This window comes from Monodon monoceros, unplaced genomic scaffold (assembly GCF_005190385.1).
Source record: "Monodon monoceros isolate NGI ecotype Baffin Bay Population unplaced genomic scaffold, NGI_Narwhal_1 Super_Scaffold_6, whole genome shotgun sequence".
Classification (NCBI taxonomy): domain Eukaryota; kingdom Metazoa; phylum Chordata; class Mammalia; order Artiodactyla; family Monodontidae; genus Monodon; species Monodon monoceros.
The window spans coordinates 54,630,689-54,650,109 of record NW_021703783.1 but is presented as its reverse complement, the minus strand read 5'-3'; the positions used below and the strand labels follow the sequence as shown (position 1 = coordinate 54,650,109).

General features: G+C 37.3%; 1 protein-coding gene across 2 annotated transcripts in view; it reads left to right on the top strand.

Moving 5' to 3' along the window:
* Positions 1–19,421, top strand: part of PTPRR (protein tyrosine phosphatase receptor type R) — a 256,860-nt gene that overhangs the window by 203,019 nt on the left and 34,420 nt on the right. For both annotated transcript variants that reach the window (XR_003791223.1, XM_029206395.1), the window contains exons 9-10: positions 6,996–7,182; positions 9,980–10,064. Coding sequence is in view for 1 of the 2 variants with exons in the window: in XM_029206395.1 (XP_029062228.1) it covers positions 6,996–7,182; positions 9,980–10,064 (272 nt within the window). In the remaining variant the exon portion in view is untranslated. The remainder of the gene's footprint in view (positions 1–6,995; positions 7,183–9,979; positions 10,065–19,421) is intronic.

Genomic DNA, 19,421 nt, shown 5'->3' with positions numbered 1-19,421 from the left:
AGATCTGGAGAGGACTTCAATATTAAACTTCTTTCTTCTCATCATGTAGGATTAGATGTGTATACTGATAGACAGCTCTGAACAAATTATGCATATTTTTGACAGAACAAAAAAAATAAGACTGGAGAAGCTCTCAGAGAACTGTTCACCTTCATTCTGTACTAAATTATTCTTATAATTTTTAGATGCGTATTTTTCCATTCCCGTTTCAAGTACTCCGAGATAAGCAGCTGCCACCGTTTCCCACTGAAATGTAATTTCATAGTTCAGTAGTTTCAGAAGTACATCTTTCTGGACTCCAGGCAAAAGGATCACTGTTTCATTTTGTTCTCTTACTCCCATTTCCATTCTTTGTTGGGCACAAAATGAGGGGCCACACTTGAAGTCTCACTGTTCTTGGTGGCCAAGGTACCACAAAAAGAGCAGCCATATCTGAAGATTAGAGCCATGGTCACAATGCTGGAAACTGTAGCCTTTCTGCCTAAATCCAGCTTCTGAACTGCAGCGTATTGTCCCAACTACCAGGAAAAGAAATGCCTAGTTTCTGAGATATTCCAGCACTCAACTGTTCTTGTATTTTTAGCTTGTATTTTCTTTTCACCTCTTGGTCATTAGGAACAGCAAGGCAAAAACTGAACAATTTCAACAGATGTTTATATTCTCTTGCTGAAATGAATGTGTGGCCCTGGCCCATAATATTTATACATGTTTTCCTTTTTACTTAATTGTAATTAGCATGCTGTTTATTGCATTCCTTTTACCTTTCCTTAAGAATTTGCTTTTTCCTTCAATTGTTTGCATTGGTATCTTTTGAATTTCCTCCCTCTTATTTATTTTTTGGCATAAATAAAAATTGGTGCTACAGTGGGAGTGTGATAAAGCTTTTCATTATGTTCCCTTTTGTCCAACAGCAATCATAAGGTATAAAAAAATTCTAAACAGTTTGCCAGAGTTACGTAACAAAAAAAGAAGCAACGTTTTTAATAAGACTTTGTGTTCTTAGTTTTCCGCATTCAGTTTTTATTAAAGGTCCAGATCTCCTTCTCTTATTTTTGTTGATTTTTTTCTCTAAATCCTTTAGATTTTTTGTTCCCATCCCTTAATTTAAATTTTCTCTTAATTTCTTACATTTGTTTTGTCTTCTTTTTGAGATGTCTTTCTGATTCTAGCCTCACTTCTTACCATTTGGTTTATGGATACTGTGGAGCAGAAGTACGTTCTCTTAGTTCAGTAAAGTGGTATTTTCTCCTCCAGATCATTAGTCAGGGATAGCTAGTTAAAAACCTAATATTCCCATATTTATAAAACACATCCCTTCTCTAGATTGTTTAGTAAATAGTGTTAGAAACATGGATAACCTATTTGGGAGAAAAAAAAAACCTAGGTTATTCTTACCTTTACCATACCCCCAAATAAATTATAAATCGATTAAAAGATTAAGTTTTTAAAAATATCTAAACTTCCAGGAGAAGAATTTCTATGGATTTTAAAGCAATGCAAGAAACCACAAAAGAAAAGATTGATACCTTTTCCTTTTTAGTTTAATATTTAATTTGTAGAATTTAATGTGTTTGACTAAATGTAAATATACTTTAAAAAAAATCCTTAGTATTTTAAAGTAACAATAAGATGTATATATGCAATAGGGTCTGAAAAATAGTATCTTACTTATCATAGCAATCAATAATAAGTACATTAATGCCACAATATAAACATTAGGAAAGAGGATGAACAGACAGTTCTCAAAGGTAATGACCAATAAATGAACAATAGTCATTTGAAAGTGTTTATCCTCATCTATAACCAAAGAAATAAAAATTAAAACAATAAATCACTGCCAGTACTGCCTATAAAATCGCAAAATTGAAACGTCAATTTAAATGTTAGTGACGTTTATGAGACTGAGTGGTTTTAATTTCTTTTTTGAAACTCCTAAGTTTTATTAATTAATTAATTAATTTACTTTTGGCTGCGTTGTGTCTTCATTGTTGTGAGCAGGCTTTCTCTAGTTGCAGCAAGCAGAGGCTACTCTTCGTTGCTTTGCGCGGGCTTCTCATTGCGGTGGCTTCTCTTGTGGAGCACGGGCTCTAGGTGCACAGGCTTCAGTAGTTGTGGGACGCAGGCTCTAGAGCACAGGCTCAGTAGTTGTAGCGCACGGGCTTAGTTGGTCCGTGGCATGTGGGATTGTCCCTGAGCAGGGCTCGAATCCATGTCCCCTGCATTGGCAGGCGGATTCTTAACCACTGCACCACCAGGGAAGTCCCTGAAACTCCTAAGTTTAAAATTTTCTACAATGAACATGTGTTACTTTTATAACAGAAAAATTAACGCTTTAAAATATATGTGGATGTGTATTTAATCTGTTCTCTCCAACCCAAGACATGACTAAGAAGTGTATACCTTTTTAAGTGGATTCTACTGATTCTGTTTCCTAATTCCACTATATTTCAGTTAACCTAGATATTGGTTGTTCCTTGAAAATAAGAATTAACAAAAGCAGAGATTTTTCCAAGCTAGTGACATCATATGGTAATATTTCATGGCCAGAATAGAAGAGCCCTCACGATAAGGGCTGTTTTGTGGAAAGTGTTTTCTGTAAGGTTAACAGCCTGTACCAGTTCGACTCCATAATTAAACTTTAAGACATTGTCTGAGGCGTTGAGGTGAAGTGTTCTGGAATTGCTTAGGGTTCAGGGAAGATGGCTTTGCCACAATAAAAAGAAATTATAAGAGAAAGAGGTTATCAAGAAGGATGTGTTTTTCTTCAGTGACAAGCTATAGAATCTATCCGTTGATTTCAAAACGTTAATCTCAATGTAAAGAATTTTCGAGTTTTTGTGAAGATCTCTTAAAATGGATCTCTTAGAGAAGTAGAAGGTGAGAGTTATATAGGACTTTATTCATTATGACCCAAATTTATTAGTAGCCAGGCATCTTATTTAAAAGCAGTTTACTTAAACTATCTGGTTAATCCTTGTAATAATCTTCTGAAGTAGGTACACTGAATTATTCATTTCACAAAAGAGGAGGAAGTTGAGATGTAACAAGTCTAAATAGCCAGACCAAAGGTCCACCACAACGACATGAGACAGGCAGGGTTTGAGCCCAGACAAGTATGCCTGTAAAGATTGAATTTGTACCTTGAATACTGCACTGTCTCCACATTATAATTCAGTAATCCTAACTTTCCCCGCAACAACTGACCCCAACTCTACATAGGGCACCGCACAGTCTAACATCTGCCCACCTCGGCCTTGCTTTTGGGTGGCAAAGCAGAAAGAGCTTGGGTTCTATGTTCTAACTTGGATTGAATCTTTATTCTGCTATCCTGTTCCTATTAGTTATCTCTTCACCTGTGAAATGGGGGAAAATAATACCTCAGAGGGATGCTCTGAAGATTGAGATACCATATGTGAAAGTGCTTAGAACAGTGCTTGGCAAATAGTAGATGTTGAATAAATAATATTCGTTTCCTTCTTCCTTCCCTTGACAAACAAAAGTGGTTCTTCCTGACCAAGTCAGTTTGCATGAAAATGCTTCCAGGGCTCTCAGTTTATCACAGAATCCTTAGAAAATCTACTCATAAGATCAAAAAGACCTTAGACAGGGATCCCAGAGGCTTTTAATCCTCCAGGTTTCGGCAGAGTATGCTGCGAGAAGCCAAAACAGAGGTTGATATAACTTGATGCTCTGAATTCTCTCTTTTCTGGATTCAGGCAGGCTTTTTATACTCTTGTTTCTATGACTCTTGCTTCTCTTTCAACTCTCCTACATAACCCTGCCCCCTGGTTCCAAAATACATTTTACACAACTGAACTCTAGCTCAAACTGATGATACGAGATTTCTCAAAGATGCCTTATCATTTCCTGCTCCCACACTTTTTTTTTTCCTGCCAGACTCTCTCTCTGAAATAACCATCTACTCAAAATTTATCTTTTATCTTCAAGACCCAACTCAATTCATCCTCATTCATACATCTGCTCCGACCACTCTGGACAGAAGAGACCTCACTTTCTACTAAACCATTGTAGCACTGAGTATCCCTCAGTTCACAGGTTTGTACATACTTTTGTATTTTAGGGCTGAAAAAGGTCTGAATGGAATAGTGGTTTAAAATGGCATCTGATTAGCAGTCCCCTAAGCTGCTTCTCCCAGCTCCTTACTCAACTATCTATGTAACCAGCAAAAGTCAAATTCTCACAAATACACTAAAATCTAAGACCAATAGGCAAACTATTATCAGAATTAGGAAGGAATTTCTGCAATTTAAAGACCAAAAGAACTGGATTGAGAAACTTTAAAAACCACTTTCCCATTAAAAATAGATTAAAGGGCTTCCCTGGTGGCGCAGTGGTTGAGAGTCCGCCTGCCGATGCAGGGGACACGGGTTCGAGCCCTGGTCCGGGAAGATCCCACATGCCGCAGATCAGCTAGGCCCGCGAGCCATGGCCGCTGAGCCTGCGCGTCCCGAGCCTGTGCTCCGCAACGGGAGAGGCCACAACAGTGAGAGGCCCGTGTACCACAAAAAAAAAAGATTAAAATTCTTGGCCTGAAAGGAGAACCACCCTTTGCTCCTCCTCAGCTGTTTCCCCCCTACTCAGAAAGAAAGGAGCCCTGTCGGTCACCACCAGCAGCCACCAAAAAGAAAACATGGTGGGGGGCAACCGTCCCTCTTATCAGGTAGGTGATATTTTATGGGGTGTCCAAAATGCTATCCCCTAATCCCTAGTACAGTGATTCAAAAGAGTTAAAAATAATAATAGAAACTAGAAAAAGATTTTCAGGAACATGCCAAGAAAAAAAAAGCAGGTATGTCAATATTAATTTTTTTTAAGTCAGATGTGAGGGGTGGAGGGAGGATGAATTGGATGAAAGTGGTCAAGATGTACAAACTTTCAGTTATAAGATAAATATGTACTAGGGATGTAATGTACAACATGATGACTATGGTTAACACTGCTATGTGGTATACAGTATTTGAAAGTGTTAAGAGAGTAGTTCCTAAGAGTTCTTATCACAGGAAAAAACTTTGTTTTTGGTATCTATATGAGGTGATGAATGTTAACTGAACTTAGTGCATAATCGTTTTATAATATATGTAAGTCAAACACCTTAAACTTAACACAATGCCGTATGTCAATTGGGTCTCAATAAAACTGGGAAGCAAAAGTCAAATGTGAGGCCAAACATAAAATTGAGAAAGTATTTGATATTGATAAAATTTACAGTGAAGATATAATTATGAATCTCATCAAATAACGTAATGGCTGAATATATAAAGTAAAAACTGTTAGAAATATAAGGAAAAATAACAAAAACAGTTACTGTGGAAGAATCACATACATATCTCAGGCTATGAGAAATCCAGTAGGAAAAAAGTAAGGAAAAAAATAGATTGGAATAATATCTTTAATAATATATCATAATATAATATATAAGGTGCTATATATGTACATATGTGCTTATATAGGATATATAGAGATATATGTCAATAGATACATAGATAGATAAACAAAAGCTGCCAGCCATAGTATGTATGAAATATTTAGAAAAATTTTTATAGTATTTGTCTCAAAGAAAGAATCAAGGAATTCCAGTAATTAGAAATCCATTCATTGATTTCCATGTACTCTTACTAGACATTAATAAGGACAATAAATGGGCAAACACTTAGTTACCATTGAGTTAAAGCAAGAATTAAAACTACAATTACAAACCATTTAGAAATTAACAAAAATGACAACATTATATATCAAACTATAGAATGACACCAAAGCTACAACCAGAAGCAGATTCATAGGAGGAAAGAACTGATATGTTTTTGTTTACTGGATTTTTTGTTGTATGTTCTAACAATTTTGCATTTCTTAAAATTAAGCTGTAGCCACTTCAGTATTTCCTGAGGTAGTGTTCCATACATGTAAAATACCATTCCAAGGAAATAATATGCTGGGCCTAGTATCTTCCTGTATTCTCTCCACTCACATTTGTTTTGACCTGTAATTGCCGGTTCTCCATTACCTTGGGACACCAACCAGTTGGCACCATATTTGATCGCCTGATGCTCACTTCAGGCCCCTTTAAATTTAACATTTCTTTAAGTACAATTTCTGACTTTGACCCTCAACATATGCTATTTTATAGTTAATTCTTGGTTCCACACAGCCAATATTACTAGTAAGAGGCACTCACACCTTCTTTCAGGACACAAGGAGCCTTTATATGTTGGAAGAACACCACCTTGCCTCCCAACAAGAGGAGGGAAATCACAGAGGAAGAATCAATTGTAATTTAGTACGAGGGTCTGTGGTCTTTATGGTCCCTGGTAAGTTTATCACAGAATTAAATAAATACATATATGCATATGCAATTATACACATAGACCTACATATACATTACATACATACATAAATGGAGGATGAAAAACCTATCTTTTAGGGATAAATCAGAAGTTATAAAAAATATATACATTTTAAACTTTTAAGTTCTATTTCAATGACAATCATTTGAACTAAAATAAAAAGATTATTTTTCTCCTGTGAGCTTCCTGTGTTCAATAAAATCATGGATATTGTATATGGATATCAGAAGAATTAGGGTGGATATAGAATTTATATACTGGACTCTCAGATATACAGATAAATAAGGTAGGTTTGCGTTACATCTCATTCCTCAATTCAAATGCTGTGTTTACTTTTCCTAAATTTTTCACTTAATTTATTAGCCATGTTATTATTTCTGTAGCAACTATACCCCTTAATAAACTATAGTGCATCTTCTCAATTCAGAGTTATTTCCAACAACAAAACTGTCAGTTTCTTAAGAAACTATGAGTAGTTGCTATAGTCAATTATGGTACCATAAAAGAAGATATTGGGGTCCTTATTTCTGTAATAGTTCTCACTGAATTATATGTATGTACAGAAAGACAAACTGATCTGCTCACAATAATTCATGCAGTATTTAAACCTAATAACATTTTTCTCCAATGTAGACGAGGGTCCAACGTATCTCTTACCCTGGACATGAGTAGCTTGGGGAATGTTGAACCCTTTGTGGCCACACCAACCCCACGGGAGAAGGTAGCAATGGAGTATCTGCAGTCAGCCAGCCGTATTCTCACAAGGCCACAGCTCAGGGACGTCGTGGCAAGTTCACATTTACTCCAAAGTGAATTCATGGTGAGCCTGCTGTTTATGATTCACTCTTCAGTAGGTATTTTGACATACTAGGCACTAGAGGCACATTCTAAAATGACACTGTCTTCCACTCAGGCAGCTTACGGTAAAATGGTTACAGTTCAAAAGGTTAAGTGCAAGGATTTTAGATCCGCCCTGCATCTCATCAACTGTTGGTAAGTGTTCAAACTAGAATGTGAATTGCGGCAGAGTATATGAGGGCTGGCCAGGCAAAGTGACAAGAAGGAGCTGAGCATTCCAGGATGAAGGAACAGCCTTGCTGTCACTGTTCGGGAAATTAAATTGTGCAGTTTGACAGGAGCATTGAAATTAAGGTGGGAAGTGACAGAAAATGAGTTTCAGATATAAAAGAAATCCAAGTCTTAATACATATTTAAGGGTTTGGACTTATCTTGTGTTTTAAAAAGATCACTGTCTGCAGTAGAGTCAGCATTAGAAAGAGGTATTTTGGAGACTGTAGACGTAATCCTGTGGAGCTGTGATGGTGGTCAAAACTAAAAGAGTAGCAGTGAAAATTTGGGAGGGGGGCTTCACTGGTGGCGCAGTGGTTGCGAGTCCGCCTGCCGATGCAGGGGACACGGGTTCATGCCCCGGTCTAGGAAGATCCCACATGCCGCGGAGCGGCTGGACCCGTGAGCCATGGGCGCTGAGCCTGCGCGTCCAGAACCTGTGCTCTGCAACGGGAGAGGCCACAACAGTGAGAGGCCCGCGTACTGAAAAAAAAAAAAAAAATTTGGGAGGGTCTATAGGCACCTACAAGAAGTGAGCTTAATAGGCTAAGGCGGCCAAGGAAAAGTCAGGGATGACACCCCCATTTTTAGACTTGAGCAACAGCATGCATGTATTGTCATTTACTGAAATAAGGAACACAAGAGGAAGACTCAGTGTGAGCTAAAAATGATGGTGAGTTTCATTCAGCTAAAAATGATGCTGACCCATCAGTGTTGCTGGTGATAATGCATGAACACACATTTCAATCTGGAGAGCATGGAGACAGATTAGACCTTGTTAGGTCTCATTGTTGCCCAAGGGGAATATCCATTTTATAGAACCCCTTGCATCTTAAAGCAGTTGTACATTTAAGCCATAGCTGATGGGTATAATAAGTTGACGACTTCAGGGTCAGTTCAGGTGTTTGCAACCACCCTAATGATGAGAGACAACAATAGGTTAGATCTATCAGCTTCATCAACTATTATTAAAATACAAGCATGTTGTTTTAAAAATTAGACTTCGTAGCATATCATCTTTTATGTATGAAAAAAAGGAGAACTGGGAGGAATAAAAGAACCAGTCAGTGATCACAGAAGTGGCCAAGGGTACACCTAGTATTCTTTTCTACAACCACAGATAGCTCTTTGTTCTATGAGATAAGCCCTTAACACAGTCTACTTCCCTGAGAGATGAGGCCAGCAAGGAATGCCGAGGAGAGAGATAATGCTGGAAGATGACAAATTGTCAGTGTGTGTCAGAAAACAGGAAAGATCGGGGAGGAATAAAGATATTCACGGCTTTGCTAAAACAGACTAACTTGTTGGAAATTCCCAAGCATGAACATGTGGTTTCTACTGAACATTCAACAATTTTGCTTATTTTGGTAACTTGGAACTGAGAACTTACAACATTTAGTTGGAGCAGAGAGTAGGAATAAATATCGTAAATACCTAAAATAATGCAAGCTTAGGAAACAATATTTTAAAAGTAAGCTACTCCTCTCACCGGACCGAGTCTTAAATTCACAGTAGTCAGGCTTTTCTTGAATTTTCAGATTGACTGAAAACAAGGACAATTTAAATAAATTTGTAGATGATTTCTTTCATTTCAATGAATATTAAGCTGTCAAGTTCTATTTTCTGTAGGAGAAAGTGTCGATAACAAAAATATTATTTTATGTGATCTAGGGGCAAAAGGTATTTTAATGCACATTGACCTTATCTAAGCAATCCTTTGCAGAATTTTAAGTTAGAAAACATACTATTTTGTATAATCAACTCCTTAAATATTTGTTCAGACCCTTTTGAAAACGTTGGCTTTTTGTTTCCTTTGTCCCAGTCAGCATCAGATGCCCACCTTTTCTGTCTAACACACAGAGCAACTTCTGCTTTAATTGTTCCCTCCTCCATCATTTGACATATATTCTGACTTAATAAAAATATTTGTGTTCTTGTTAAGTGCGAGAGGACAGTGCCTAAATGCCCTTCACTACAAATGTTGCATTTACAACCACAAATGGAACAGTCCAATTATAAACCATTTCTTAATCCAAAAAAATGCGTCATATCATCGTCACTTAAATCAGCAAAAATGCCCTTTATATTTACCATTTGGGGAGGAAGTTTTGCATAATCCTAAAAGAGTCACAATTATTGTTAAAAGAGAATCTATCATAATAAAATTTTTGGTACTGAATCCACACAAAGATAGGAAGAAATCTGAATACATTGTTTAAGAAAAAGCGGTTTTTCAGCTGCCTGTTTATATATTTCCAGCAATTATGTCGGAACAGGATTCTTAAAACCTAACCAAAGTTTTCTATGTCTCTTTAAGAACTGCGTATCAAATAGTACTTTCTAACACGCAAAGCCGCTTCTTGGCGTCAGCTTGTCAGGGTGCAGCTGATGTGTTTATGAAGGGAAGGGTGTTGGTCAACCAGAGGTGGTAGTCTGTTGTTTCATGAATGACTTTGAAGTCCAGTAGAGCTCTGGATCAGATGGCCCCCCGTGAAGATTTTCTTTGTGACAGCATTAAATACAGTATTTGATTTCATTTATTTTTGCAGGAAATACCAATGAACTTTGTGGATCCCAAAGAAATTGACATTCCATGTCATGGAACTAAAAATCGCTATAAGACCATTTTGCCAAGTAAGTTTCTTGAATTAAATAGTTTGTGTTGTAAAGTGCAAGCCTTCCCCATCCACCCCTACCTCACCATTTCCCATCCTCACAACTTCCGTATACACACCAAATTTGGAATTGCAAACACATCTCAAGACTAATAATCGTTAAAGTGGAATTTCCTGGCGGTCCAGTGGTTAGGACTCTGCGCTTTCACTGCCAGGGCCCGGGTTCAATCCCTGGTCAGAGAACTAAGATCCCACAAGTGGTGCAGCCAAAAAAAAAAAAAGACTAATAATCATTAAAGTGGTCTAAGGTTAATAACTTTATCTTGTATTACTCTTAAAATAATGGTCTGCTCATAATTTCAGTAGACACATGGCTCTAAAACTTTACTGTGGCACACATTATGGTCAACTGACTTTCACTAAGGGTGTCAAACAATTCAGTGGGGAAAGGCTAGTCTTTTCAATAAGTGATGCTGAAGCAACTGAGTAGCCACATGCAAAAAAAACTGAAGTTGGACCCTGCCCCACACAGCGTACTAAAATTAATTCAAAATGGATCAGAGGCCTAACTGTAAGAGCTAAAACTATAAAACTTTTCACATAAAACAGATGTAAATCTCATGACCTTGAATTAGTCAATGATTTCTTAGATATGACACCAAAAGTATAAGCAACAAAAGAAAAAAATAGGTAACTTGAACAAAATTTCAAAGTTTTGTGCTTCGAAGGACACCATCAAGAAACTAAAAAGATGATAATGACACAAAATGGGAGAAAATATTTATAAATTATACATCTAATGAAAGACTTGTATCTATAATATATAAAGAACTCTTATAACGCAATTATAAAAAGACAAAGAGCCCAATTTTAAAATGAGCAAGGGACTTGAATAGACATTTCTCCATAAAAGATATACAAATGGCCAATGAGCATATGAAAAGATACTCAACACAATTAGGCATCAGGGAAGTCAAAACCGAAGTGAGATAACACTTCATAACCACATGATTATAATTTAAAAGACAATAGAAAGTGTTGGCGAGGATGTAGAGAAATTGGAACCTTCATACTTTGATGGTAGGGATGTAATATGGTACAACTACTGAGGAAACAGTCTGGTAGTTCCTCAAAAGGTAAAACCTAAAGTTACTATATGACTCAGACTTTCTACTCCTAGTTATATGCACAAGAGAAATAAAAACATGTATCCACACAAAAGCTGTACACAAATATTTGTAACAGTATTTTCTGTAATAGCCCAAAGAGTAGAAATAACGACAATATCCATCAACTGATGAATGGATAAATAAAATGTAGTATATTCACACAACATACTATTATTCAGCAATAAAAAGTTATGAGGTACCGGACTTCCCTGATGGCACAGTGGTTAAGAATCCACCTGCCACAGGAATAAAGACGCAGATGTAGAGAATGGACTTGAGGACACGGGGAGGGGGAAGGGTAAGCTGGGACGAAGTGAGAGAGTGGCATGGACATGTACACACTACCAAATGTAAAATAGATAGCTAGCGGGAAGCAGCTGCATCGCACAGGGAGATCAGCTCGGTGCTTTGTGTCCACCTAAGAGGGGTGGGATAGGAGGGGTGGGAGGGAGACGCAAGAAGGAGGGGATATGGGGATATATGTATATGTATAGCTGATTCACTTTATTATACAGCAGAAACTAACGCACCATTGTAAAGCAATTATATTCCAATAAAGATGCTAAAAAAAAAAAGAATCCTCCTGCCAATGCAGCAGGCACGGGTTAGAGCCCTGGTCCAGGGAAGATCCCACATACCGCGGAGCAACTAAGCCCGTGTGCCACAGCTACTGAGTTTGTGCTCTAGAGCCACAAATACTGAGCCCTCGTGCCACAACTACTGAAGCCCGAGTGCCTAGAGCCCATGCCCCACAACAAGAGAAGCCACCGCAAAGAGAAGCCCGTGCACCACAACAAAGAGTAGACCCGGTTACCATAACAAGAGAAAGCCCGTGTGCAGCAATGAAGACCCAATGCGGCCAAAAAATAAATAAAATTAATTAATTTTTTTTAAAGTAATGAGGTACTTTTTTTTATGAGGTACTTCTTTTTTTAAAGAAGCCATCACAAATGAACTCATACTGCATAATGCCATTTATATGAAGTGTCCGGTTAGGCAAACCTGTAGGCATAGAAACTACAGTTGTTGCCTAGTGGTGAGAGGCATGAGAAATGACTACTAAAGGGTATGAGTTTTTTTGGGAGATAATTAAAATGCCATCCTTGCTAGAAACATTCTATATACTATCTTGTATCCTTACAGAAGAGTCTAGTAGCTATAGGGCTGCCTCCAGAGCCAATCTGCTGGGGTTCATATCCAGCGGCACCACTTACTGTATGGCCGTGGGTAAATTTCTTAACTTCATCTGTGAAATGGGAGTAGTAGTAGCCACCTCACAGGGTTGTTGTAGAGCCCAGTGCTTTGCACATGATAAAGTGCTCAATGTTAGCTATTCTCATCATAACTCAGAAAGATATTATTGTTCCTTTCTTACAGAGGAGGAAAGTGAGGCTTATAGATATTAAAGAAGCAAGACTCAAATCCAAACACATCTGCCCCCATGCTTTCCACCACGGATAGTTGCACAACTCTGTGGATTAAACAAATAAAAATAAATTATGTGGTGGCACATTTTAAACGAGTGAGTTGTATAGTATATGAATTATATCTCAAAAAAGCTGTTACCAAAAGACTTCATTGTGCATAACAATCACCTAGAGTCCTTGTTAAAAATCTAGTCCTGTGCCCCACCCTGGGGATTCTGTTTAAGTGGGTTCTGTTGGGCCCAGGAATCTGTACTTCTAGCAAACACCCAGCTGATTCTGATACAGGTGATAGCAGGACCACACTTTGAGAAACACTTTTAGACTATGTTAAAACTAAATTTAACTCCATGAAATGTATCGATGTCAAGCAGTGAGCTAGATGCCCGGAACCAGTAAGGAATAAGGAGCAGCATATAAGATCAAGGAGGTCACAGACCAGAGGAGAGACATGTAAATAAGTAATTATGTTCAACGTAAGAGCCTGAATAGAGATCTTGCCTAACCGGTGTAGGAGGACTGAGTAATTCTGCCTAGAAAGGCAAAAATACTTTGGAGAAGAAGCAGTATTGTCAATCACTAAACAAAGATATAGTTGGGATTTGGGCAAAAATCCATAAACATCTCAAGGCAATAGCTCTGGAAAGATGGAGCCACGAAGATTTGTTTTAGAGTATTGACATTGAAATAGTAGACTATTCATAATTCAGTTCATTAATTCACTCATAAAACACCAAATTCTTCATATTTATAGTAATAGAGCAAGAATTACTGTTAATAATGTCCTTGGGCTTCCCCTTCTGTTGGAGTTGTTTCGGAAACACATTGTACCAGTTACTCCACTGTAACATATTTTTAATTGGTCTGTATAGTTAAACCTATTTACCTAAGATATAGTCACTGTTGAAAGATATTTTATAACTATAATTGGCTGAAGGGGATGAAAGTGCTGTGTGTTACAACTGGTCTCTCTCTCTCTCTCTCTCTCTCTCTCTCTCTCTCTCTCTCTCTCTCTCTCCCCCTCCCCCACCCCGCCCCCGCCACCCCGGACTCTCTCTCTCAGGACTTTTCATCTGAAATTTACCAACCATAAGTAATTAGGGCATATACATGTATTGCAAGTATTATACTTAACCACCTAATCTCAGAAGGATTTGGAAATTATTAGGACTATTTTAAAGTTCAGCCTTCTCTGTTTCCTGCCAGATGCTATCAGACAACTGCTTCACAGTCCTGTGTCAGCTTTTCCATTCCCAGAACTGGGTGGGTCGCTTGAACCAGGGCACCTGTGCTGACAACTGATGTTGCAAATAACAGATTTTCTGTTGAAAATGTCTATAGCCTGAATACCCCACCCACCCCCTGTTGCACAGAATATAATCTAGTAAATATAGCTTGGACAAGCCACATCACTGGCTGGAAAATCATCAGAAAAGACTGGAATGAATATGAAAAGCTGCTCTTTATGGTTTATTTTAGACTGTAATATGGCGTAAATTTGAAACATTACATAAAATAATAATCTTAAAATGATTAATATTTTAAATATTATAATTGTTTTTATTGTTTTAGCCTACAATAAACTCTCAAGTTTAAAAGCTTCCAGCTTGTACATATTAGTGAGTTTGTATAATTTGGAGGATGTTTTGCAGCAGAAATATGGATGGCCAAGAACCAATTAAATTGTAGCTTTTTTTCTAAGGACAGTGTCAGCCTGGCTCAGAACATTCTTAAGTGGTAGATTAAAGTGCTTAGGTCAAGTTTATATCAAATTACTTTACAATATAAACAAATATTTGTGATAAAAATTTATCTATGTCCTAAACACAAGAGCAATGGGAAAAAACTGATCATATATCAATGTGAAATTATTTGTATAACAAAGAAATATAACAAGAAATTTTATGTATATTTTTTCCATGTAGCCAATTTATTTATACAACTATAAAACAATATAAATCAAATTTTAAAACCCTATTTACTCTGACCATCATTTTATATTTAAAAATTTAAAGTCTAGTAATGTTTCCTACTTACATTATGTTTTCCATTTCACTGTATAAAGTGCCTAGAACAGAGTAAATATGAAAATAAGTGAACCACTCATTAAAGCAACGAGTTGTGTGACTCAGCAAAATACTGGAGTTTAGACTTGATTTCCTATCCTGGCAAAAACATTTACAATTTATGGAAAGCTACTTAATCTTTCTGTGCCATCCTTTCTTTGTCCCTAAAAATAGTAATAGTGATACTACCCTGTAAGGCTATTGAAAGAATCAAATAAATGTATGAAAAATGGCTAGGAAAGTTCCAACTAATAGTAAACGCTCAGCTAATGTTAGTTTCTCCTTTCCTTCTCTACCTAACTGAATCCATCATTAACCCCAGAAACAATTCCAGAAAATAAGAACACTAACCTTGGAGAGAAACGTTTACAGTTTCAAAAACAGTATTGAAGAGCCCTGTTTTCTCTTATAATGTTCACATGCATGTTAAAAAGTGAATTTCACATAATCTATCACTGCATTGCCAAATTCAGCACTGTCCACTAAAACTCTCTACAATGATGGAAATATTCTGTATCTCCAGTGTGATAGCCGTTAGCTGCATGTGGCAATGAGCACTTGAAGTATAGCTAGTGCACTCAAGGAACTGACTTTTAAATTTTATTATATTTTAATTAACTTAAATTTACCTACATGTGGCTAGTGGCTACCGTAATGGACAACACAGGCCTAGAGTCTTCTCTCTCTTCCAACAAATTTGAAGATGATTCCCAATCACCTTGAAGGTGTGGCCAGTCCCTGCTTTCCTTCCATTTCCCACTTATCTTAAATTTATCTCTGAAAACTATCCTATTCCTCTCATTCCTGCCTTTGCCCATCACTGGGAGTGATACACTTTTCCCTCATCTAATAGCTTCTTCTCTGACTTCAAACCTTAAACACATTTCCTCCTGGAGAGGAAATCTTCAACTCAGGATCCAGGTACCATTTTGTCTGTTAAAAAGAAGACTTAAGATTGCCAGAGGGTATTTTAAAGAGATCAAAGTGGGGAAATTTCATGTGTTCTATACACCAAAACTTTATGTGTTCAATAATTTGTTGAGAGGAAAAAAGAAACAAGAAGGAGGTAAGAAGGTAGAGGAGAGGAAGGGAAGGAAGGGAGGGAGGAAGGGAGGAAAGGGATCTAAGGAGGAAGGGAGGGGAAAAAGGAATGAAAGAGGAAGAAAGCAAAGGAAGGAAAGAAGGAAATACTGAATAAAAAGGGAAGAGCAGAAGACAGGGAGGAAAAGTCATCAGTGCTCAATATAATATTTGTAGTTATTATTGATACTGCCCAGATGAATCATAAATGGTATGCTAAGCATTTAACATATAATTCAGAAATACCAATTCTGGAAAAAGTTATCATAGTGAATTTGACTAATATGTAGACTTAAAATGCATCACATGAATAAACTTATAACAATAAAGATGAAAATAATAACTGATGATGACAAAATTTTGATTTTTTAATCCTTGACATTTTTATTAGACTAAAAACACTAAAAATGCTTTGGTTGGAACCAAATTTATTTTCCCCTACTCCATCATATGTTGTATTCTTGGTTTTGTTTTTGTTTTAATATTTGGAAATCTCTGAATACTTGGAAATACTATAAATTACCAATTTTCAACATAAATTTAATTAAGCTTGACAGGACACCTGCTTCTAAGCAATTTTCGGGTTGAGTTCCCAGTAAATCATATATATTGTAGGCATTATAAAAACTGAAGGAAGTGGGCCTCTTTTCAAGTCTGATTGGTTTAGGGTGTTTGTGGAAACTTTTAATAATCAGTGGATACTGAAAAGTAATGGAAGTTTTCCTGTCCCCTTTGCTATGAAAAGAAAAAAATTGAAAAAAAGCATTGTTTTAACTCTTTCTAATCGAAATTAATTCTAATGTTAAACACTCTCTGAGCCACATACCAAATAGAAATCACAAAGGATACAAACGTTAATTAAAAACAGCCCTTGCTCTCAAGGGGCTCATCACAAACCATTGAGGGCAAGCAAACATTTAAGCACTTAAAATACAAGATGTTAAATTCTAAAATAAAACTCAGGCAGCCTAAGCAAAGAAGGGAATGCCTAATTCCACCAGGAGGACAAGGGAGGGCTTCCAAAAGGAGGTATTTCTTGAACTGAGCTCTGAAAAATGAGGAAGACTTTACCATGCAGAGACGGCAGGGAAACAATACATGCAAAAGCATAGACTCTGCAAGAACCTGGAGTATTTGAGAGATTTCCCTGGGCCCATATGACTAGAGCATGTACACGTAGAAAAGTGATTATTGATGAGGCTGTGGGAAAAGATAAAGACTTGTTGGACCCACTAAGGAGATTTCATCCCCTAGATCTGCACTGTCCAGTAGAGCAACCACCAGCCACATATGGCTAAGTAAATTTAAATGAATTAAAATTAAATAAAATTAAAACTTTAGTTCCTCAGTTTGTACTAGCCACATTTCAAGTACTCAATAGCCAACATGGCTAGTGGTCACAATTTTGGGCAACACAGGTAAGGAACATTTCCATTATCACAGAAAGTCCTGTTGGGCAATGCTGCTCTGGACTGTCGAATTGTCAATAAGTATTCATAATAAAATGAATGCAGTGGGCAAATAAGTTTATAAATAATACCTTCTTGGAAATTCACAGAGTATATTAGCATAATATAGACCCTGAGAAATTCTGCAGTGAAAAGATTATTGTTCAAGTTTGTTGAATTCAGTGTTTTCCATATTTATTTGATTACTGAACCCCCTAATTTATAAGTTATATGACCTAATTCTATATGTTATAAAAGAAATGATTTACAGATAACAGTTTGGGAAATACTGCTGTGGACAATTAGGAACCATGAATGGCATTTAGGCAAGGGAATGATGTGATCAGATTTTATTTTCCAAAGACCGCCTTGCCAGCTATGAGAAGGATGGATAGGTAAAGAACAAGATTGAAGGCAGTTAGACCAGATGGGATGCTCCGGTCCTAGTCTAAGAAGAAAGCCTTGGGAAGAGGGAGGCAAGATAAATCCTAGCGAGTTTCAGGAAACCAAATGGACAGAACATGAATATGGAGGGTCAAGTCCAGCTAGTTTTCAAACATGGGCTCAGGAGCTGTGGTAGCACACGCAACATAGAATAACACAGGGCTATCAGGAGCACATGATCATGTGAAGTTTCACAAAGCTGTAATATATCCAGAAGGAAATGAAAAATTTTTAAATGTGGTCTGTAAGTGAGGAGAGTAGTCTGGTGTAAGATATATATTTGGGAGTCTCCAGGATATGGGTACAAAATCATGGGGATGAATCAATCACCCAACAAGGCAGTGTCAGGTGAGCATAGAAGAGTGTCAAGTTGAATCCTAGAATCAGCAACATTAAAGGAGGCAGACGAGGGACTTCCATGGCGGGCCAGTGGTTAGGACTCCACGATTCCACTGTAGGGGGCACAGGTTCGATCGCTGGTTGGGGAACTAAGATCCCATATGCCGTGCAGCACAGCCAATAAATAAATAAATAAATAAACAAACTAAAGGAGGCAGAAGAAATAAGCAAAAGAGACCATCGAATAGGTAGCAGGAAACCCAGAATGCTGTGACGCAGCATCCAAGGGAAGAGAAAACTCCATGAAAAGATATATGATCTACAGTTTTTTTAATTCTACACAGAGCACATGAAAAAACAAATACCACCATTGGGTTTAGTAGCAAAAGTGTCACCAGCGGCAAGAGCAAGAGTCGTGTCTGCATAAGACTAGGGTTAGGATAGATTGGAGTGTACACAAGAAGGATTGAAGTGTAGGGGAGGAGGTGGGCAAAATACACACTCAGACTTCACCTGTCAGGAGAAGAAGAACAACAGAACAATTGCTAGAGAGGAATGCATAGAACTGACTTCTTAAAAAATGGAAGGGGCCATTTAAATCAATGCAATAGACATTTACTGAATGTCTATTACATATATAAGCACTGTGCTAGATACCAGGTCTTATACAGATCATGAAAAATCCCCATCCTGGCCTTCAAGAGGCTCAGAGCGTAACCGGGTTAAAGAAATCACAAAGGGATTATTTACGTAAATGTTGGTAAAAATCACCACCGTGGTTCACAAAGAGCCTTTCAACTCTTCTTGATGTAAAGTGATTTTAGAATTTAATACTGTAATAATCTATCCGATATCAGATATTTGTGATGTCAGTGAACAAACATATGGTAACTAAAGACAGCTTCTTCCAAGTAGTGAGAGGAGATTTGGACTAGACCAAGTGTTTGCTGTTGCAGAGGACAGAAGAGAGACTTGAGTAGGGAGATATGGTGCAAATTCCAAATGCAAAGAATAAGAAAAGGAGCGTAAATGAGAAATGGGGTCAAGAATCAGAAACCCACCAAAAATGACATAAAGTAGAAACTCATCATCTTGGGCTTATGGACGAGATCTGTGTCAGGACAAGGGGTAAAGATGGTCTCAAATGTCCCTCAGTAAACACGGATCAAGAGACAGACATATTTTGGAGATTAATCCTTTGTCAGTTGCTTCGTTTGCAAATATACAGCAGAAACTAACACACTGCTGTAAAGCAATTATACTCTAATAAAGATGTTTAAAAAAAAAGAGAGAGACAGACACAGCCACACCAACAAAAAACATTGACACATGCCAGATGGTCAGTATATAAGTGTGCTATGTACTGGTTATTGGTGTTCTAAGAAACTTAAAAGAGTAAATCTGGT